We start from the raw sequence: 24,331 nt of genomic DNA, 5'->3' as shown, positions 1-24,331 counted from the left end.
TACATTCGATATTAGAGGCATTCAAGAAGTGATATTCTTCACTTTTTTTTTTTTTTTTTTTTTCTTTAAGTGATATTCTTCACTTCATGTTATACTGCATGATATGCACATATAAACATATAACGTCATATTGCTATCCATGTTATCATGAACTGTAATTTAGTCTTTGTGATGTTAACCATTCTTACAGAATAATTCAAGCGTGTGCAAATTCTTAATAAAGTGTGAGCATTTATAATTCGCATTTCAATGATTGTATTGTGTTGTAATATTTTATTTCTATTAAAATACAGCGTTTTATCTTTATTAAATGAGTTCTGAAATAAATCTCTTAGTGTTGATAATAATCTGCTTTTAATTACTTAAACATACAAGTGATATTCCATTGTTTTTGTGGAGAACTGTGTCGGTAATTTAGGCTTCATTTGGAACAATTTTTTTTGTTACTTTTTAAAGAATTTTTTTAATACAAAAATTAAAATTTTTGTATCAAAAAATTACTTCATCCAAATGAAGCCTTAATAACTAAAGTCGCTAGAGAAAGGTCTAGGTAATAATATGACATAGGAGTTGGGAGAGCGGAGCCATCTAGTCAAACTTCAGAGGAGGCAACGGATTTCATTTTGTAATACAACATGGCCAATAAAGAAACATACAATTCCCTTGAATGTAAATGTTACTAACAGAGAAAGGGCATTGTTAAATCAGAGGACGATAGTTTTTTGTCAACTTGAGTTTCATTTATCACATTATCGTATTTAAGTTCTATTAGATAAAGTAGATTTTATTAGGTAAGTTCTAACTTGTTCGTCAAGTGCTGTAATATGAATAAGATCATCAGGATCATTTGACCACATGCAGTATAACATGAACCAAGTCATAGCTTAAATGAGGATATTCAAAAAATCTACTCAAAAATATTTCCTACATGGAAATGAGAGCAGTCATCTTCACAATGTTCCAGGAAACTGTAAGAGCTGAAAGTATAGATGTTCCAAGCATCTACCTTTAAGAGTAAACTTGAATTAATCTCCTAAAACTGGTTAGCTTTATTGAGTAAAGAGAAAGTTCAACATCAACAAGCAATGTACAGTTCTTCATTCCTAGGAAGCAATAAATCAAACAAGGGATCTTTAGGAACTCAATTAAAAACGTTTAAATAGGAAAGTCAATTGTCTATAAACTCTTTAAACTAAAAATGTATACAGTGGTCAATTAGAAGAATGCCTATCCCTTGACAATCTTTTATCAAATAATAAGCCACGAGGAAAAATAAGCGAAACCCTAAACGGCCACAATAGGTGACAGCTGCACAAGGAATAAGAAACAAACGGTCCGAATTAACTCACCCCCTCTGATGGATTACGTCAAACCAAATAAGAAGCAACTGTTGAATATGGTCACCGAAATAATACTGAATATCATAATAATGATGGAACCAACATAAGCAGGGCACACAGACTGTAATGTTATTCGAGTTAATCTTCATGCTCGTCCTCTCCCTCAGAATCTGTGAAGTAAAATGAAATCAGGAGAAGAGAATATTTTTACGGTGTCCAGGAAAAGAACACGTCTCAATCATTTCAACTTCAAAGTTTAAATGATGAAGTTTATCTTATTGTAACTGCTGATTAGCAAAGAAAAACACAGATTAACCAAACTTACCAGATCGTACATCATCACTGATCTGACCTTTTGCCTGGATTTGTTTAATAATCATCCGGAATATAAGAACCCACCAATAGATATGAAGAACAAGTAATGATATTAAGAGAGAATTGAAAACATAATAATATATGGGTCCGTCCACCTTGTGTTTCTCCTTATCAAGTGTCAATACAACTTCATAGCTGCGATGAAAGCAATAGATTAAAAATCAACAATACATACTACATCATAAAAAATTCACTTCTAACATGACCAACCAAGCAGTTTGAAATAAAAAAAAAATTACATGATGGCATCTTTTCGTCTAATCAAATGACATTGAGATAACTTTATTGCTTGGCGACTGAGCTTGCGTTAATAGAAGTTGTTGCGTGCTAGAAAATTTAAGTCAATAGAGATTGAATTTCATGTCTTAGCATTGCGCAAAAATCCAGCACGAACAGAGAAAAATGAAAGGACCAGACAATTTTTTATGTAGAAAGTCTAGAAAGGGAAGAACGACGGGGCCTAGCCCTATTGTAGAATTAACTATGTAATAAGTGGTATAAAATTTCTCCTTTCTTCACTGTTGAAGAAGAGGAAAATATAAAGATCAACAACAATTGGATACAATCTTGGTAATATTCTACGAATGTTGATGATTTCTGATGTCAATCGTCAATGATGATGGTAGTTGCTGGTGGTAGTAACTAGTAGTCATCGACAACGACAATGGCTAAAAAATGTAAGAGAGATCTTTGATTTTTCTCGTCTCCTAACTTTTTTCTACTTCTTTCGGTAAAGAATGAGAGGTTTAATTATAGTTTTTTGGGAGTGGTATGGCTAGTAAATAGGGAGAAGATTAAGGACATGTTAGGAGTGTTTCAAAGGATGTCCGATATCAACTCTCTCAATCATGGACCATTTATCAAGCATTTGAGTGTCATAAAGATGTCAGAATTCAGTGATCTTAGGCTCATTGGATTCGTCTCGTCGAGCCGCTCAATTCGACTAAAAACTTGTCACATTTGCATATCATTTAATATGCTTTGTACATCTAAATGTGCTTCGATCCTTCGATTTGAGCCCATTTGGGCTAGGATTGGACCGATTTTGGTGTTATTGGGTTCGTCTCTTCGAGACATTCAATTTGACTATAAGTTTGCTGAAATCGGAGTTTGAAGGGTTCAGGATTTAATTTTGGAAATTTTTTATTAATATTTGCATCAAGATTCCTGCCTGATCAGAAGAACTTTTTGATGACATATCAGAAGTAATTGACTTGAAATAAGTACCTTAAGAAAATAAAAAAAATAAAAATAAATTAATAAAAAAAAATAAAATAAAATAAAATAAACAAAAAAAAAAATCTAACAAAAAATGGAGAAAAATTAACCAAGATAAACCACAAAAATAAAGAACAAAACACAATCATAAACACAAAAGAAATATACTATAATTTTAATTTGTAGAATTATTATTTTTAAGCATGAATATCAATAACACTTAATCAGATTCTTAAATTTTTGAATTTGTTAGGAAGCTCGATAAAGCTCGTTTGTTAAGTTAATGAACATCTAAAAGTAGAGCTCATTTATAGCTCGTTCATGCTTGTTTGTTTAAAGCTCGATAAGCACTAAATTAACCGAACATGAACTGAACATGAACCAAACATGAACACTCCTTAATTTAAATGAACCAAACATGAACACAAACGCTAAAGCTCGAACAAACATGAACCAAACTTGATCAAGCTGATATTAAATGAACACAAACATGAACACTCACATACTCGGCTCGGCTCGGTTCGTTTGCAGCTCTGTTCCCAGCAACTCAACAAATTCTGAACAACCATCACCCCATATTTCCTTAAACATTTTAGCTATGTACTGCATAGTTAAGTTTCATTATGATGAGGTAGCCTATGATAATTTTCACAAACTGTTCTTCAAACGGTTTACGGTTTTCCCTTGTCACACTTAACGCTCTTTTTCATCTCAAGAAATCAAAAACTGAGTGGAGGCAGTCATAAATCCAATCTCTAAATAAATGCCAAGCAAAAAGTAATGAGCAATCTAAAGTTTGTCATTCTTACTTGTTTCCACATTATGACAATGATATAAGGGAAAGAAGAGAGCACACTGAAGGTTTCAAAACTTTTAAATCATATGAAACATTAAATTATATTTCTCAGATACGGGGAACTTGCCTCCCAAAAATTAGAAGCTATTACATGATTTTATCCTTCTATTAAATTTTTAGGTATTTATAGAAAGTAACTAGGACTTAATAAAGGCTTTACTAATATAAGTAACAACAACAACAACAACAACTTCAAGCCTTTATCCCACTACGTAGGGTCGGCCACATGAATCTTTTTTTTTTTTCCATTGTGTCATGTTATGAGTTAAATTCTCATTTAAATTTAATAAAAAAGGACATTTCTAACATTTTCTAATCAAGTCTTTTAAGGTATACCTCTACTTCTCTTAACATAGGTCAAATCTAATAGATCTACTCTCCTAACTGGGTCATCAGAAAGTCGGCGTTTTATGTGACCAAACAATCTAAGGAGACTCTATCTAATCTTATCTGCCACTGGAGCTACTCCAACCTTTTCACGTATATGCTTGTTTCACATTTTTCTCTAAGAGTAAAGCCAATCATCCACCTGAGCATCCTCTTCTTTACAACACTTAATTTTATGTTTCTCTTTTAATGGCCAATATTATGCGCCATAAACATTGCAGGTTGATAGGAAATACTTAAGTTCACAAGTAACCCTAAAGGGACATACTTGAGTTTGCAAGCAAACCTATCAATAATTGGTGAAAACAGCGAGACATATGCTGATTTCAGAGAGAAATCAGCAAAACGATGTAGGAATTTCATAAGATTGGAGAGAAAACACAAAGAAAACTTCTTCTATTTAATACACGATCAAGAGAAACAATGTAAGATACAAGTTTCTTCAATTCGAGAGGAAGAAACAACAATCCAATTCTCTAGCAAAGCCTAGAGCCCAAAAGAACAAACCCTTGATCTAAAATCTCTCCTCAATTCAAGATAATCCACAAACCCTAACAAGAAAGACTAATTAAAGCAAAAGGAAAATTACATAATCCCTGAACAGCCCCTTATTCAATTTTTTCCTCCCCACCCCCACTCTCCTACCCTCTTTTTTTTCTTGGACCGGTAGGAGTATACCAGAACCGACCCAAGTTGGACCGGTTAAGGTCTAACATTACCCCCCTCCCGAAGACTCACCTTGTCCTCAAGGTGAAATGAAGGAAACTTGTGCTTCAACCTCTCATGCGGTTCCATGTGATGTCACGGTTCCCACGTGATGTCAAAATCAGGAAGCCCACTCTTGCAATCAATACATCCTTGTTTCCTTGTCATATCTCTTCCCTTCTTGCTCCAGAGGTTCTAAAACCACCTCCATCTCCTCGGTCAATGTTTCAGACAGTTATGCACTGATTGCATGATCCCTTATATCCTTCCTCAACTGTGACACATGGAATACTAGATGTATAGTGGCGGATGGATGTAAAAGTGGTATGCCCTGCTCCAATCTTATCCAATATCTCATAGGGGCAAAAATACATTTATGATAACTTCTCATTTCTCATGTTGGCCAATGTCTTCTGTTTGTAGGGCCACAGTTCTAGGAAAACCTTCTCACCTACTTCAAATTGGATGTCTATCCTATGTGCATCTGTCTGCCTCTTTAAGATATGTTGTGCCCTCATTAGATGTTTCTTTAACTCCTCCAACACCCTATCCCTTTCCTCCAAGTGCTGCTCCACTGAGAATACTAGTGTGCTCCCTTTTCCAAAGTGTACTAACTGTGAAGTGTCTCTTCCATATAGCACCTTAAAAGGGGTCATCTGAGAAGCTGAGTGGTACGAGGTATTATACCAATACTCAGTACATGCCATCCATTTGGCCCACATCTTTGGTGTTTCAGAAGCAAAACAACTCAAGTAAGTCTCTAAACTACTATTGACAACTGTTGTTTGGTCATCTCTCTGTAGGTGGTAAGTAGTGCTTCTCTTGAGAACTGTTCCCTGTAACCTGAATAGCTCTCTCCAAAATTGGCTGAGAAACACCTTGTCCCAATCAGAAACTATCGACTCTGTAATCCCATGCAGTATGACTACCTTCCTCATGAATGTTGCTGCCACTATCACTACGTTGTAGGGATGTCGTAATAAAATAAAATGTGCGTACTTGCTCAGTAATATCCACCACCACCATAATGATTGTGAATACCTCTGATCGTGGCAGTCCATCTATAAAATCCATGGACACTTCCTCCCATACACAGTTCGGAAGTTCCAAAGGTTGTAGCAACCTCCCTGGAGTCATAGCCATGTACTTGTTCCTCTAGTAGATTTCACACCTCACCACCATCTTCTCCACATCCTTATTCATCCCCTTCCAATATATCTCAACAACTAGTCTCTTATAGGTCTTGTATACCCCGGAATGGCCTCCAACTGCACAATCATGAAACTCCTGCAATAAGTGGGGAATATGGATGGAGGTTCTTGGCATCACAAACCTTCCTTGATGTAAGAGTCTCCCCCCTTCAAGTGAGTACCCCGAATGGCTATTCGTATCCTTAATCAAATCCTCTCTAATCTTTTTCAACTCCTCATCCTGCATGCTCTCCCCCTTGATAGCCCCCCAATCTACCATCAGTGGCACTGAAGTTTTCATCTCCTGGAGTTCCCCAACACATATTGATAAGGCATCTGCCACCTTATTTTCCAATCCCGGTCTGTAATGGATTTTAAAATCATAATCTAGCAATTTGGACAACCACCTCTGATGCTCTTCTGCCACCATCCTCTGATCCAATAAATATTTCAAGATTTTCTGATATGTCCGGACAATAAAATACTTACCCAAGAGGTAAGGGCGCCACTTTTGAACAGTCAAAATAATGGCCATCAACTCTCTCTCATACACCGACTTCAGTCATGTCCTAATCGACAGCACTTGACTAAAGTATGTTATAGGCCTGTGATTCTGCATCAACACTGCTCTCAACCCATATCCTGACGCATCGATCTTCACAACAAAGATCTAGCTAAAGTCCGGAATAGCTAAAAATGGAACTGTCGTTATGGCTTTCTTCAACCTCTCAAAATCACGAGTTGTTGCCTCTCCCCACAAAAAATGTTCATGAGCTCTCTCTCAATGGTGTTGTACCCCGACACAAATCTCCTATGGTAACCAGTCAGTCCTAGAAAACCCCTCAACTCCCTTATGTTCCTAGACATAGGCCAATTAAGCATCGCCTCAATTTTTATTTGGTCGGCCGTCACTCCCTACTGGGACACCACATGTCCCAGGTACTACAAACTAGCCTGGGCAAAGCTGCACTTCCTTAGGTTGGCCCTCAGTTGATGTTCCTGTGGGACTTCCAAAACCATCTTCAAGTGCTCCATATGCTCCTCGGTTTTACTGTACACCAGTATGTCATCAAAAAACACCATAACAAACTTTCGAAAGTATTGCCTGAACACCCTGTTCATCAGCGACTGGAAAGTAAAAAGGGGTGTTGGTAAGCCCAAACAGTATTACCAGAAACTCATAACGTCCTTCGTGTGTCCTGAAAGCTATCTTTGAGATGTCTTCCTCACCCAGTCTAATTTGATGGTACCCAAACTTCAAATCCAGCTTAGAAAACATCACTGCCCCATACAATTCATCCAAGAGCTCATCAATCACATGAATAAGAAACTTATCCGACACTATCCCCATGTTCAAAGCTCTTTAGTCAATAAAAAATCGTCAGCTACCATCCTTCTTCTTAACCAGTAGGACTAGATTAGAGAAAGGACTCACACTCGGCCTGATGATCCCATCCTCCAGCATCTCACAGATCAGCTTCTTAATCTCATCCTTCTGAATCTGAGGATAGCGGTAGGGATGAACACTGATCGGCGACACCCCTTCAAAGTAATGGCGTGCACCAACTCCCTCTGTTGTGGTAGGCCCTGGGAAGGTTAAAAAATCTTGCTGAATTGTTATATGAGTGGCCGCACTGAAGAGGGAATGTCTCCCTCCTCTAGTCTGGTCCCCTCCAAGTGATGCAACTCCACCAAGTATCCTCCTCCCATCTCCTCTAAGGTTCTAATAAAAAACTTAAGAGATACCCCAGTCTTAGATAGCCCTGTATCACCTTGAATCATCATTCTCTTTCCCCCAACCACCAGTTCCATCCTCATGTCCCCCAATTGACCTTGGTCTCTCCCAAGGTCTGTAGCCACTTCATCCCCAGAATGACATTAGTGCTTCCCAACTCAAAGGAAAGAAAATACTCCCTCACTTGTACCCCATAAATGGTCAACACAATTCCCCTACAAACTCTTCTGCCCATTTCCACCTTTCATGTGCCCGTCCGCCTCATGTATCTACTAATTTCTACCTCAGCAGATCAACAATCTGGGTGGAGATGAAAGTGTGGGTTGCCCCACTATCTATCTGTGCGCTCCGAAAATTCAGCCCAGGCCTCCGCCCGCTCTGTGCTTTTCCTTCGGCGAGAGAGTTTTAACGGAATAAGTTCCGGGGTAAATTTTGGGAAGGCTGATGGGTTTATAGATAAGACACTACCCAAAGATTTCGCCCTCATTTTGCGAGGACTTTATGATCTGAGTTCTGGTTTCCTATAGGCGCAAGCCCCTATAGTTAATTACCCCTCCCGATAATTAGAGAGAACTTTCGATTAAGGCTAGTCATCAATCAGATATGTAGAGTATCAAAGAGATACATGTTATCTGGCATATAGTAGCAGCATGGATTGAATATTGGAGAGTTTGAAAAATTTATATTTAAAATAGAAATTACACCATCTTGCACTTAAAGCGGATGGTGGGGGAATGGATGATGGACCCGATCAAGATCCCATGGTTCTGTCGTCCCGGGCCATCGTGATCCCTGGTCTACTTAGTCAGAGGAGGTAGTCGACCCAACCTGACAGAAGGATCCTTTTCAGCAGCCATGGGTTGCTTCGTCCAAGGGGACCTAGTAGACTTGGGGTGATTGTCTAAGGGGACAACTTTAAATCCACCTTAGTTGACAGAGGGCTTTGTGCCCTATCAATCATATCCTATTGATTCATATCTCAAGGACTTGATGTCACTAAGGAGCGTATTGACTCTGGCTATAACCGGTATTTCGTGGCGCCATTTGGCGGCAAAACCACTCGGTTCAGAGGGCCCCGAGTCATAAAAGTTTATCCTGCGGTGCCATTTGGCGGCAAAACCGCCGGTCAGAGGACACGTGCCACGTCCTTAATGGCAGGAGATTATTTGAGAATGGGTCCTAGTGATATTTTCGACAAGGCATTAGCTCTATGTGAGCTGAAGTAAACTTTAATTTATCCACCTCGGTAAACTGTTGCGGATGGTGGATGGATTTTGCTTTAGGTGTACTTAGATTGAGTTTCAAATTTTAAATATTTTCGGGATTTGGGATTTTATGTGGAGTTTTGGCTTTTGATGGGCATTTGAGCATTTGGGAGGCATTGGAAAGTATTTGTGAACCCCTCTGGTTGAGATAAATATTCAACATGGCCATCATCGGGGTGTTTGGGGTCATTTCCATTTGCTGATTGAACCTTGTCGACTCGGCCGAGCTGTTGACCGAGGATCGGGTTTCTTGTAGGCTTTGTGCCTTTATTAGTGAATTCATATTGTTATAGACATTGAAAGCCTAATATGAATGTATTAAAACAAATATACCAGTCATCGCCACCATATATTTGTTTGATTGTTCGAACCCTATCGACTCCTATTAATCCTTATAGAAGGATCGGGTTCGAACTTGAATTCACTTATCGACCCGCGCAATATCCCTAGACGTCATGTATGTATCAACAACACGCTCGTCGGGGCCCATACGGGTGTATGGTTGTACTTACCCCTTTTGTGTACCTACGTATATACAAGGTACAGTGCATGTACAAGGGTATTTTGCAATATTTGTAAACGCCTTATGTTCGCTTGCAAAGATGTTGCGGATCCGGTGGCGTATTGTAGCAGCTTCTGGATTGAGTTGTTTGCTGCTTTGTACAGGTAAACTATCGTGCACTACTTATCGCTTTCTGCATGTGGGTTATAGTGCACTAACTAATCTCTTGCTTTAAGTTGTATATGCTTGCATCTGCTGCAACTCTCTTGTGACTTTCTTGTTGACAACGTATTAGGTGTACAACATGTGGCTACAGTCTTTGGCCTTTTCAGAACATTAGCTTTAGTTTCTCATAAGCAGATAGATGTATTCATTCATTGACTAAAATTAAATTCAGGATACTGCATTTACTGAAATATTTCTGCATCTACTCACAAACGGCATGTAGTACATACATTTATATTTATAGAGAAAGCTTGTATGTATTGCAGATCTTTCATCCTTGCTTGTAGGGATCTGATATATTTGCTTGATGTTGAATGATGGTTGGCTACAAGAGCATTATAATATTCATCGGCTCTTGCTACATAGCTCATAGGTGCTTTCATTTATCACAACTCCTTATATGTGTTACTTATGCTCCCTTGCATTCATAACATTTCACTAATTGTTATCCTACCAATAGACTACATCAAGCATGATTGCTTGTAAAAAGAATGTTGTGTATTTATTTGCAAAAATGGCCAGCTTTAGTTGAAAGGAAGTTTTATCCTTAACATTCTTATTTCTTTGCTTGTAGACCTATTACGTTGTGTATCCATGTGCATGCTAATCTTTATAGTCCATAAATGATTCATCATCTATGAAGTACCACTAGTACCGTTGTTTGTAAGCAGATTTAGCATATCCATTTTGTACATTAACATTGACTGCTGAATGAATTGCATTCATAAATAATCTCCTCATGTGTGTTGATTGATAACTTGTAACATTCTCTTATGTGTGTAATGATGAGCATCACAAATCCTTTACAAACTCATTATGATGATCATTTGCCATTTGATTACATTTTCATTTCTTATGGATTTCCACTTGTTTGCTTGCATACAGATGTTGAATATGAAAGTGCCACCATATTCATCATACATTTCATGCAAAATCCTTCTAGTAGCATTTGATTGCATGATAAATATAGATATCACTTGCTCTCATTTGAAAGTTAACTTGGATGGACACTTTGAATCATTTCATCGTTCATCATTCTTGTACATTGAGACTTGTTTAACATGAGTCCCTTACTTGCATATTCACATTTGATTTCAATGTCATCATTCAAAGCTCATCTAAATTTAAGGAATGGTTCTTTGTACAAGTCCAATTCAAGTCTAAGCAAGCTCGAATCAAGTTCTTCTTGATTGAGTTTGATGCAAATTGAATTCATGTTCCATGTTGTCCAAGTCATTCAAGTTCAAATGCATATCCGAGTCCCTTGTGGTCTTGTAAAGATCAAGTCTAAATTCAAACTGAGTTCATGTCCAATGTGCTTGATTCAAGTCAAGTCCAAGTTTTGTTCATTTGATTCAAGTTCTGAATATAATTCCAAATGATCAACTTGTATGTTAAGTTCGAATTCAACTCCAAATTTTTATCTTCAAGTTCAAATGCTCAAGCTCTTTGCACTTTAGTTTCCTTGAGCTCGAGTCCTTGTTCAAATTCACTTGAAGTTCAAGCCATTTTGTGATTCACTTAAGTTATAATTTAGGTTCAAATTAAATTCAATGTGATTTGGTCCAAGCTTAAGCTTCAACAAGTTCTTTTGAATACAAGTCCACAAGTCCTCTGCTCAATTTGTTATCACTTATTAAGTTTAAATTTTGTTCAAGTTTATTCAAAGCAAGTCTAAGTGCGGTCGTACGTTTACCCGAAATTTTGGTAGCCTCCCGACGTTTCTCCCGTTTAAGGGAAAACTACGGCAAACTGGGTCTTTCCCACCACGCTAAGAAAAGCGTGTCTGGTAGGTGTCCATGGACGAGGACACTGCGGCCATATTTTTTTGATCCCCCACCACGCTAAGAAAAGCATGTATGGGTCTTCGGTACTTATGGCAAAGGAAAAGCAGTTGTTTACCCGCAAGCGGGTACTTATGGGTATCCCCACTTCGTCGTACGCATCGTACCGGGTTCCAATCCCACCACGCTAAGAAAAGCGTGTATAGGCATTTTTTCGGTGCGCTACGAACTCCAAAGAAGGAATCTTAGGTGATTACCCGCTTCATCGCAAGCATCGCGACGCACTTCCTCCCACCACGCTAAGAAAAGCGTGTATAGATGATCGTTTTGTCGCGGTGCATGATTCGAAATCAGGCTTTCAGATAACAATAACTATAAATATTGATACATTAACATTTAAACAAATAATAAAAATAAAAATAAAAATCTACCTAAAGGGGTCGGCTATATGTGCTGTGGAATGCGGCTTGAAGAAGAGGAAAGAGAGATTAACAATGGGAGCTGAGGTTCGGTGCTTGAGGTTTCGGCTAGATGGAAGAATGCAGGTAGGTTTTCTCACTCACTCCCTCTCTCTCTCTCTCTCTCTCTCTCTCTCTCTCTCTCTCTCTCTGTGGACGAATGAAGCGGAAGATGGAGAGGGATTTCGGTCTGGAGCATGAGATATGGACGAATGAAGGAGCTAGGGTATATAAGAAATAGATGTTTGCGAAGGAGAAGAATGGGGCTCAGCAGAGGAGAGGGAGTCGGACGTGAAATCCGCTGGATTTGGTCGAACAGGAAATAGGTAGGTATCGGGATGGAGTTCGGGTTTAGAGGATCCAGAGGATCGGGATGTCCGATCAACTGTATCCTGCAATTCTTCTGCAAGAAGTCGAGCAGAGGTGTAGAAGAATCGATTGGGAGGAGCTTGAGTAGCTCGTGTATGGAAACTAAAGCTTCAGGGCTTCTGGCAGCTTTTAAAGGCGTCAAAAATCAGTGATCGGGGCCAAATTTGCGAGATTTGCAGGAAGAGACCGACTCGGCGCCGATTTCAGCGATATTTCGGCAAGATTCTTGGATCCAACGGACATGAGGTATGTACGTTAGATTTTGGTTTCTTCCCTCATTCGTGTGATTTCTACAGAGGTTAACACTATCAACACTATCACCTCTCTATCAGCAATCTCTCCCTTCACTTTCATAGTGTGACTCGAACTAAATCCCACCACTGAATTCAGGGAGACTTCTGTCACATCCAGATACTACTTCTCCTCTTCCTCCTCTAACCCACTCTCACCTCCCTCTTCAGCTTCCTCGTCATCACAAACGGTGAGAACCTGAAGAGTTTGGTCATTACACATATGCCCTAGCATGTACTTCTCATCACATCTAAAACACAACTCATTTGTCCTCTTCTCCTATATCTCCTTCTTAGTCAGCTATTTGAAATTTCTCTCATTTCCCCCTCCTCCAGCTCTCTCCTTGGGCACTTCCTTGAGACTACCTGGCACTGACCCTTTGGGAGCTAAGAAGGTGGTCGTCATCCTATACGATCCCCCCAAGTTTCTCCCCCTAGCCCCCCTCTCCAGCTGCTTCTGGTCCTCCACCAACTGGGTTAGCTCCATGGTCTCCCCCAGGTCTCTTGGCCTCATCACCCTAACTACTGTCTGTATCTCTGGTTTAAGCCTCTTCATAAAATTCCCCTCTAGCACTGTCTAAGACGACCGATCTAATCTGCTGGCCAAGTACTCAAACCTATCACAGTATTCTATTAATCTCCTCCTGTGTCAAGACAATGAATTGCTCATAAAAGTCTCTTCCCCTACCGGTTCAGAAAACGTTCTAGTAAGCACTCTTTGAACTCCCTCCAGATCCGGATAGGTTGTCTCATGTCACGCTATTGGTAACATTTCAGTGCCTTCCCCTCCAAACACAGTCCTGCCACCGTCAACTTCTCTTTCTTCGTCAACCCGTTGACGGCAAAATATTGTTCCACCTTGTAGATCCAATCATGGCCATCCTCACCCTCAAAGATGAGCATCTTCAACTTCCTCACCTTTGGGTCACTACCGTTGCCCCTGAATCCTCCATAACCTCCCATTCCGAGAAGAGGTGCTCCCTAGTTGTCACGATCTTCCCTCTGGCGATCATACCCAACCCCTTCATCAAATTCCCCTCATCTTATTTCAAATTCAGCACCACTGCAGTAAAAAACCTCCCTTCTCCCTACAAAATCAACAACCTTCTTTTGAAACAAGTGCTCATATCCTCCTAGAAAGTGTTTCTGGAGGAGGCATTCTATCTTCACCCTCAAAGATATCTACTTCCAAATTTTCCCTTCCCCTAAACATGTTAGAGTTTCCACCTCTTACATGGCCGCCGATGGTTACCCTTGCTTTCGATGTCGTTTGATTGGTCTTCACTTCTAGCAATTTCTTCAATATCTCTTCCATCACAGCGAACTTCCCTTCCATCCTTTCATTATTAGATGAAATCTGATTTAAAAATCAAAAATTTTTTCCTCCAAATCTGATTTAAGTTGCCCAATTTCTCCTTCTAAAGCTTTAACCGTCTTACTGGCCATATTTCCTACCGAGAATCACGAGAAGATCTTCTGGATGAAATTTCACCACTGAAATTTCATAATTTTAGCCGCCGATGGTCACAAGACAATGCTCTAATACCAATTTGATAGAAAATACCAGAGTTTGCAAGTAACCCTTAAGGGAAATACTTGAGTTCGCAAGAAAACCTATCAATAATTGGTGAAAACAGCAAGAAATATGCTGATTTTAGAGAGAAATCAGCAAAACGATGCAAGAATGTTAGAAGATTGGAGAGAAAACACAAGAAAAACTTCTTCCATTCAATCCACGAACAAGAAAAATAATACAAGATACAAGTTCTTCAATTCGAGAGGAAGACACAACTCTTCAGTTCTATAGCAAAGCCTAAAGCCCAAAAGAACAAATCCTAGATCTCAAATCTCTCCTCAATTCAAGATAATCCCCAAACCCTAACAAGAAAGACTAAGTAAAAGCAAAAGAAAAATTACGTAATCCCTAAACAGCCCCTCATTCAAATTTTCCCTCCCAAAGCATTGTTAATTTAAGCCATGGGCCCCACCAAAGCTACCGCCCCCCTTCATGCCTGTCTCCCACCCACCCCCAGCTTCTCTTCTTTTCTTTTTTCTTGGACCGGCGGGAGTAAACCAAAACTGGTCCAGGTTGGATCGGTTCAGGTCTAACATAGGTCTCACCACCATCTTATAGAATTTTATCTTAAATGAAGGGTACTTTTATATCAAGCATCAGACCCGATGCATTCCTCCACTTCAACCATCCAACTTGAATTCTACTAATAATATTCCCATCTATTTCACCATCATCCTAGACAATAGACCCTGGATATCAAAAACATGTACTCTTATTAATGACTTGATCGCTCAAAATCACAATCCCCCTACTAGATCTATTACTACCAAAATTACACTCCATGTACTTTATTTTAGATCTACTCAAATAAAAACCTTTAAACTCTACAATTGACTTCCATAATTCAAGTTTCCCTAGTCTTATCAATAAGAAGAATATCACCAGCAAAAAACATATACCAGGGTACATCCTCTTGAAAATGTCTAGTAATAATATCCATAACTAAAGAAAAATGATATGGGCTTGAAGTTGATCCTTGATGAAATCCAACTAAAATAAGAAAATACTTAGTCAAACAACCTTGTGTTTGAATACAAGTAATAGTTCTCACATACATATCCTTAATGACTTGACTATAACCATTATTACCCCTTTCTTTTCTAAAACACTCCATAGCACTTATCTTAAAACTTTATCATAAGCTTTCTCTAAATCAATAAATATCACATGTAGATTCTCTATACTCTTTATACTTCTCCATCATAGCAAAAAGCATACACTAGGGTACATCAATAATGTATAGCTTCCAGAGTAGACCTACCCAGCATGAATCCAAATTGATTTTGAGAAACATTACTAAAACATCGTAACCTATGCTCGATAACTCGCCCGTTGTTTTAAAGTATGATAGATTAATTTAATTCCTCTATAATTCGTACTATACACTCTTGTGCATCTTGATTATTTTTAAAAATTGAAATCAACACACTCCTTTTCCACTCATCTGACATACATCAAGTGTTCAAAATAATATCGAAAATTTTCATAAGACAAAAAAATCCTTCTCCTAAGCATTTTCATACCTCTATTGAAATATCATCAAGTCCAACCGTTTTTCGCACTCCATTTTCTTTAAAGCCTCTCTAATATATGTTATACGTAAACACCAAATTTTTTTAAATCATGCAAACCTGCAATATATTGAATCAATCATTCTAGGACTTCTTCAGAATCTTATATTTTCGTTCACATCAGACCTATCCGTGAAATTGAAAGTTATTGATTGCATTAACTTGTGACAGGGTGTTACAACAGCTGGCAAACATAACTCATTACATATAATTCATTGTAATTTTCGTGATATTGTAAAAGTGGTCAAGCCAAACATATACAAAATAAAATTATGCCAACTCATTGGGGTTTAGACACCAACTCCAAGATCCAAAGGTTCTCTTAAAAAAAATAAGTATAGTAAAAGGTGAAATAGTGAAGTTTGAGGAAAATAATCACAGCTGTTTACAAAAAAAATCATTCATGATTATCATGCAAAAGACATCATTGGCATAAACTTTTCAGCAAATTCCTTGCAAATATTTCACATCAATACATTTTATAACTCAATGAACATGAATCTTTCATAGAATTAAAATTATAAGTTGCATTACCTTGTACTCCAAATGACCCAAAAAGGGAAGTAAATGAGTCGAAGTGCAACCCATGAGGCAACAAATAGAATAAATGAGATTGATGCAAGCCACTCACAACCACTGTACTTCGACATCTTTCCTATTTCCATAAATACATCACTTGCATCATGAATAGCTAGAACAACAGAACCAACTCGAGCAAATCTGTTTAAATTGTATCATTAAAATAAGAAATGTAAGCTAAAAGAAATCAGAAAATTTATATTTGCAAAAAATGCGATATATTTGGCTAGTTTATTAAAACCGTAAGCATTATTCCATAAATTATTAATGCATCCATGCCTTTGAATATAACAGTTGTTCATTCTCCCTATAAAAATGATAGATGATAGAAAGTATTAGCAAGTCAAGAGTAACAGAATGCTTCTCTTCATTGCAACAATTAACAATTACAATGAAAAAGTATCCCTTGAGACTCAAATTCAATAAATTTACATAAATTTGAAAATTTTTAAATATTCCAATTCATCATTCTTTCAACAGTTCTTTGGCAGTTGTTTCATATAAGCCATGCAACTTAAACATAAAGCTATTCATTGGTGAAAGAGCTGCATCTTATGAGTTTTAACATAAAGCTTAGTAGCACTTAACCGGCAGCTACAAAGGTTACATGTTTTTCTTATTTATTAGCCTATCAATGATGATGAGTAGATATCAATGCAAGTCTTCTGAACACGAAAAAGATCTGCAGGAGTTATTACACCAGAAAAACAAAGCGAACTGGCCCTACAATCCTCCACTGTTCTTGGCTATTTTTGTTTCTTATGATAAAAGCATCCAAAGAAAAAGGCATTGGAAAGATTTCATAAGTCAAAAATTGACCTCGAAGACTGACCTAAAAAGTATTGGCTTGACAAGCAAAGTATTGGCTTGAAAAGAAAAAAAAAAAAAAAAAACTCAAATGATCTACTCACGAAAGGGGGTGTGCACAAATAATACCTAACTATCTGCAACGAGTTGGGTTTCCAACAAGCAGCTTGGGCCAGTCCTAGTTGGCCATAATTACATGTTTCCTCCCTTCATTGCACTTTCTCATCCTCCCTAACTCATTTCACTAAATTGTTGCCATCACTTTCAAAATTCTGTGCTGTCACACGCGCATGTTATACTTACCATAACTATCAACCTAAGATGCCCATTACAACAAGAATTAAGATCTCTTGCAGATGGTTTTCATTCAATCAATGGCATGCCTAGATCTTGTCATTTAAAAATCGTCTCAAAAAAACAAAAACAAAAAAAAAAAACAAAAGCTTTTCTTTATCATTAACTCCATCCCAAACCCGCCCTTCTTATTCCTCTAATCTTCAAAGTCATTAGAACTAAAATTATTCAAATTTCCTTGCCTACTTTGTTTTGAGTTTGAGGCTTTAAATTTCTTAGATTTGTTTTTACTTCTTGATTGAGATGGCTTTTCTATTCCACCTGTAGAATGCTATTTAATAGGAAAAATATGAGCTCAAATCTAAATCACAATAACAATCATTATAACCATCTTATCTCATGATAAATCTTTCATATGAAGACTTCCAAATTGTTCTAGCCAACCAACAACCGACTCAATATTTTATCAAGTCAAGCACAAATGGACTATTAGAAACTGAGTTTGGTCCCAATAAGGCCAATTCACGTCACACCATGGATCAACATCCTTCACAACAACGGAAGGAAAAGGGATGGAAAAAGGGGATTGAATTGTAATTTTTTGCACTAAGAATTTCTTTCAGAAAATTTTATCAAATCAATCACACAGTAAGTGCTGACAGAAATAAATGGATATAATGCCTAAAACTAATCTAATTTTGTGTAGAAACTAAACTATATAATACATGTAAACCAAAGCTATCACCACACAATATTATATAAGATTTAGTATAAATGATTTAAACACGTGTGTAAGCTTATGTCAATTGAGCACAAATACAATTATGTCTCCACAAGCCTAAGAAAATATTCTACAAATACAAAAGCTGCCAAAATTGTAGATCCCATGAACTTATCGTGAATACTCAATTTTGATGACAACAAATATAATATGATAATTGGTCATACAGTTATTTGAGTATTGTGCAAACAGAATAAAAAGCCAAAAAAAAAACCAGTGTACGTGCATATGAAAATAGTTGTTAAGAATAAAAATTTCTTGTTCTTCGTATGTAGAGTATGACCACGAAATCAAAACAAGCTAGCAAGTAGAGGTAAATATGTGGAAAATATTTTCTTAATAATTTTAATCCCTATATTTTAATATATAAATATATAATGCAAACTATGATATACTTTTTTTCAATTGATCCTAAAACTCGTTTTTAAATGATAAATAAATTTAGTTTGAAAAATCACTGAAAGAGAACTTATCAAAAGACTTGTCATGGTTTACAATTTTTCACAAATTTAATGGGAAGATGAAGAACATCGCTCCATAAATAGATAGTATTTTCAGAACTTAATAAAATTAATTTAACAGGTTACCAAAAACCACTTTAAGGTACTTTTTTAGGTTTTCCAAGTATCCATTAAGCTGCAGCATGCATTTATAAACAGATTCATATTTCAAATATAAATGTTTTTGGTTTAAGTAATTTTCTTTAAATCTTTATATTGTTATTATATTTTTAAATTACAAATTTTAATTTCATTTTCAAATACAAACTTATTCATTATGTATATAACAAGCCATTAGAATTAAAAACCCTAGCTCTCATATTACAAAATTAAGCCACAGGAAAAATTATGAGAAATTATCATCGTGTGAGATACTTTTACTATTTTTAATTAAACTTTTGTATACTGCGGTGGTACTTATTTTTTGAAAATGGCTAAAAGATGATTCCCTTGCCCACAACAGTGAGGATATAATTCCCCTTAAACAAAGTATTGTAATGATTTATCGGCCCTCGTGAGGCAAATGAAAGATAGTTTAATAATAGAACTTCTAGGCTGCATTGGGCACCTAGGCGTTAATGTAGGCTTTTTTTAGTCAAATCACATAAAAATCTTGATGCCTCATGACTTTAATTTTCAGCGTATTGCTAATTGCTCTAGCATGATTATATTAGATCTTATTCTCGAAAATATTTGCCCTAAATTTATTGATATTTTGAAATAAGTATTTAGTTAACAATTTTATGTTACCTAGTTCAAACTCGCTTTCTTTTCTTAGATCACATACAAGCTATAAAAACTAGATACACCTAAATGATATCGAAATATATGAAGATCACCCCCCCAAAAAAAAAAACTACAGTAATTATTCTATAAATCACCAAAATTATATATAAAACTTTAATAAGATAAATAAATTGAATCCAATAACAAGAAAAGGCTATAGAGTACTAAGTGTCACAAAATTTGACACAATGGCACATATTGATCAATATATATTGCTTACTACAGATTTAAATTATTTTCAAATTTTGTCCAAAAACTTAATTTAAATTTAATCTACGAACATTATAAAAAAAAATGAAAACTATGTGAAAAGCTAATTGTTAAATGAGTAAATTGATGATGAAATCAAGGTTTAAGGTTTCCTCTCAACAACCAACTTATATGAGTAAACCAACTTCCCCATGATGAATGTGTTCACCTATGATTTCTATCAACATGTTTCTGCCAACAATTAGTAGATCTAAATCGACTAACTGATGCATGATATTGCTATGTGGATTAAGTTAGAACATTATTAATAAAACTTATCACTAATGGTTGCTAATGAAATATGAGTATATTTCTATCACAGTTGAACACAAATAAATCTTTCAAAATTATTTTAGTTTATGAAATCAAATTGATCAAGCATTAAGCACAAATAAACTAAAAAATCCAGAGAAAATAAATCATGGGAAAAAAGAATATTAATATATTCTGTAGAGATTCCACCTATGATGCACCGACACTCCGCTTAAAGAGGGTATGCAGTGTCACACGCGTCGGACACGGCATGGACACGTGTCAGACACGGCATTGGAGTGCGCAATTTAAAAAATTAAAATTAAAATCGGACATGCATGTCGGACACGCGTGTCCGGTTATTAAATGAGGTATCGCTAGGTATATGCTCGGTACCGCTCAATACATGCTCGGTACCGCTCAGTACATACTCGGGTACCGCTCATTACATGCTCGGTACTGCTCAGTAAATGCTCGGTACCGCTCAGTACATGCTCGGCACTGCTAGGTACATGCTCGATACTGCTAGGTCGAACCCAACTAGGTAGAACCCCCTTGGACCCCCGGCAGACTGGTATATTGTTGTATTCAAGTTGTCTTATTATTGGGATATTTTGATTTCAATTCATATCAATTTAATTTGATGTATTCATATATATGATTGGTTTGTTAGCAGAATGAGCTCTGCTGCTGGCGGGAGTGGATTAGGTGAAGGTTCAAAAGAACCATCTGTAGAAACTGATAAGCCGTTATGAATTCATGTTACAAAGTTAGGAAAAACATTTGAAGGAGGAGGGAATGTGTCATTCAAATGCAATTATTATGGTGACACCTACAAAGGATTTTATTCTAGGATGAAAGCACTTCTACTTAAAATTTCTGGCCATGGAATAAAAATGAGTTCTAAGATTACTACATCGCAGTTGATTGCTTGTCATTTTTACTATAATGTCACCTTAATTTTTATATATTATATTAAAAAATTATTATGCCATGTCCACGCCGCACCCATGTCCTATATTTTTAAAAATTACCGTGTCCCGTGTCCGTGTCGTGTCATGTCCGTGTCGCCGTGTCCGTGCATCATAGGATTCCACCATATGCCCCAAAAAGAGAATTAGGTCATGACAAACAAGCTTCATGATATTTTCTAATAGTAGAAAAACCACAATAATGCAACATTAATTTTATGTCCAGTGTCAGCACCATCTTTTAATCTCTTCAATTCTCCAGAATTTCTCCTCTTAGAAAAGCAGCCAAAAATAGTGTCCCCAAACGATAAATATCATTATTTTTATAATCTTTCCAATCCTCAACCCAAACAGATTAGAAATTCCTGAATTTCAACTATTTGAATTTGAGATCATGCAATAGGGCACCAAGGCACTGAGTAGCCCCTACGCCCTGTCATCTGTGTTCCCAATTGCAAAAATTTAGCAATCTTGTAACTAGGTGTTAGAATTGGCTCTTGATTACCTATGAACAAATTTCAACTGCCTAACGATGAGGGACCAGGACTATAGAAGCAAGGCACTAGAACGAATCTTGCATATACAGGTTTGTCATTTAGCCCATGAATTAATGCAATTAAAACTTTTGAATCATCATCAAATCCCTCCCAAAGTGCTCTTCATTGCTCAGCTTTGCTTAATAATTTCAATTCGCCTAGATCAACAATTAAAAACAAATAAATTCATACAAATCCCTCAAAAATCTAAGATGCATATACTTTAAGTTTGATAAAACTAGAAAAAAATGAGTAAAACTCAATCATCATTAAGCAATCAGAAGATTTTTATGTAGTCGGTCAATTCTAAGGCAAACATTCAAGCCTAGCCTACAAAAAAGCTAGGGTTTTTACTATCCCTGAACTCGCAACTACAAGATAAACTCCACTTAGCAGAGAAGCCTTTACATTTTCACCATTCTCCATTAATCCTTCTTGATTCAGCATGTACCATTGCTTCCACAAACTACATCCCACAAGGCTCTGCAAAGGACTCCTCACAAGAGTACAAATAACTCTCCTAAATAAAAGTTCTATAAATTTTACAAGTAATAAAAAATTCACCAAAAAATATAAAAATCTGGATTTACAAAAAAATAAAAAATACAGACTCAAAACCAAATTGCAAATGAAAAACATTTGATACAAAAGGATTAAATTTATTATTATCTATGATGCACGGACATGGACACGGCGAAACGGACATGGGACAGTTTTTTTTTTTAAATATAGGACACGAGTACGGCGCGGCACGGCATTACATTTTTTTAATATAATGTATTGATATTAATATAACATCATATTAGAAATGATAAACAATAATAAATGAATGACATGATAACTTGTCTAGCTTATAATATAAAATGTTTAGTACAAAATGTCTCGTACACCCACAAAAATATAAGCAAATAATCATTTACTACAACATCAAACATTCAAGCTTTAACTACTAGGATTAACTTCAGAGGTTTGTTTTTGTCCTTCAATATCATCATCATTGAATATCATTGCTTTCAACTCTAGTACATCAAGAGAAAGAATCACAATAGTTCATTGGATATTATATAATGAAAGTTGGTTCTTTTTTGTATCTATTTACTTCTCTCGTTCTCTTCTCTCCCATAATATTTCTTTAACCTCTAATCTAAATCACAAAGAATGTATCTATTTAGTTCTCTACTATTATAGTTCTCTAGTTCTCTCCCATAATAGTTCATTGAATGTCATATATTAATCTTTATTCTATTAACCTTAAATCTTTTATATTCTAAATATTTTCTATATCATTCTAACTTTTCACCTATTTCAACAAATCCCATCAACCAGAATTACAATAAGGCATGCACATAAAGATCCTCCAAACATAATCAAAATTCTTCTTAGGTTTTCAATAATTATTATTGCCCTCAAAAAAAAAAAGATTCATTATCTAATAATCATGTCTTTCAATAATCATATTGAAGCATAAACCGACCGAATGTGATGTTTTATTTGATTTAGTAAAACAACAGCATCAAGCCTTTGTCTTACTACGTGGGGTCAGCTACATGAATCCTTTTTTGCCATTGTGTCCGGTTAAAAGTTAAATTCTCATTTAAATCTAATAAAGAAAGATCATTTCTAATATTTTCTAACCAAGTCTTTTTATGTCTACCTCTACCTTTCTTAACATAAGTCAAATCTAATATCTCAACTTTCCCAACTGGGTCATCGGAAGACCTCCGTTTAATGTGACCAAACCATCTAAGGCAACTCTCTCTAATCTTATCTTCCACTGGAGCTACTCCAACCTTTTCGCATATATGCTCATTTCGTATCCTATCTCTAAGGATCAAGCCACTCATCCACCTAAGCATTCTCATCTCTGCAACACTTAACTTAATATTATGCTTCTCTTTTAATGGCCAACATTCGGCACCATAAAGCATTGCAGGTATCACCACCATGTTATAGAATTTTCCCTAAAGTTTGAGGGGGGTTTTTTCTATCGTACAATAAGCCTGATGCATTCCTCCACTTCAACCATCCAACTTGAAGTCTGCTGATAATATCCCCATCAATTTCACCATCACTCTAAACAATAGATCCATGATATCTAAAATATGTACTCTTATTAATGACTTGATCGCCCAAAGTCACAATCCCCCCACTAGGCCTTTTGGTACTAAAATTACTAATGCTATCAAATATTATGTATTTTTATTTATAGTGAACATTAGTATGTTTTTTTATGTTCTTTTCTTTTTTTAGCTATCCAATGATGGGAAAGCATCCAATGATCATGGTAGGTTGTGCTTGGGGCTTGGTAGACCTTTGGTTTGCTGGCTCGATTGGTCCTTGGCTGGTGCTGGTTCACGGGTTGTCTTATGGTCCACGGTTTTGGAGCCTATGGTGATGTGTGGAAGAGGATGGTGCATTGGAGTTGAGCTTATTTTCTTAGTTGCTAGCTCATTAATGATGAGCTGAAGTTTAGTAGCTCATTAATGTTTAAAGGTAAGCTCATAAGTTGGATTCATTATTGGAGTGGTCTTGTCCCTTCTCCTCCCCTTTCTTCTTTAAAATTTGTCCTTATCCCATGGGATTCCGTGGCTGTTTTTTGGGCTTCCCATGCTGGTTGTTTTCCGTGCCATGGCTCCTTGGTTTCCCCGGTTGGCTGCTGGTTTTCCGTGCTGGGTGGCCTTTCCGTGTCTTTTGGCGCCTCGGTTCTGTGCGGGCCTCTTTGGTTCCGTG

At 36.7% G+C, this 24,331-nt stretch overlaps 1 protein-coding gene across 1 annotated transcript in view; it reads right to left on the bottom strand.

The window, feature by feature from the left end:
* Nucleotides 1-1,025: 1,025 nt before the first annotated feature.
* Nucleotides 1,026-24,331, bottom strand: part of LOC110104987 (ASC1-like protein) — a 72,959-nt gene continuing 49,653 nt past the window's right edge. The window contains exons 4-6 of the mRNA XM_020834315.2: nucleotides 16,381-16,566; nucleotides 1,666-1,850; nucleotides 1,026-1,510 (exon numbers count right to left, since the gene is read on the bottom strand). Coding sequence (XP_020689974.1) covers nucleotides 1,479-1,510; nucleotides 1,666-1,850; nucleotides 16,381-16,566 — 403 coding nt within the window. The 3' untranslated portion in view covers nucleotides 1,026-1,478. The remainder of the gene's footprint in view (nucleotides 1,511-1,665; nucleotides 1,851-16,380; nucleotides 16,567-24,331) is intronic.

This window comes from Dendrobium catenatum, unplaced genomic scaffold, assembly GCF_001605985.2.
Source record: "Dendrobium catenatum unplaced genomic scaffold, ASM160598v2 fragScaff_scaffold_847, whole genome shotgun sequence".
In the NCBI taxonomy this organism is placed as follows: Eukaryota; Viridiplantae; Streptophyta; class Magnoliopsida; order Asparagales; family Orchidaceae; genus Dendrobium; species Dendrobium catenatum.
The sequence above is the reverse complement of the archived record's forward strand: the minus strand, read 5'-3'. Positions and strand labels throughout refer to the sequence as shown.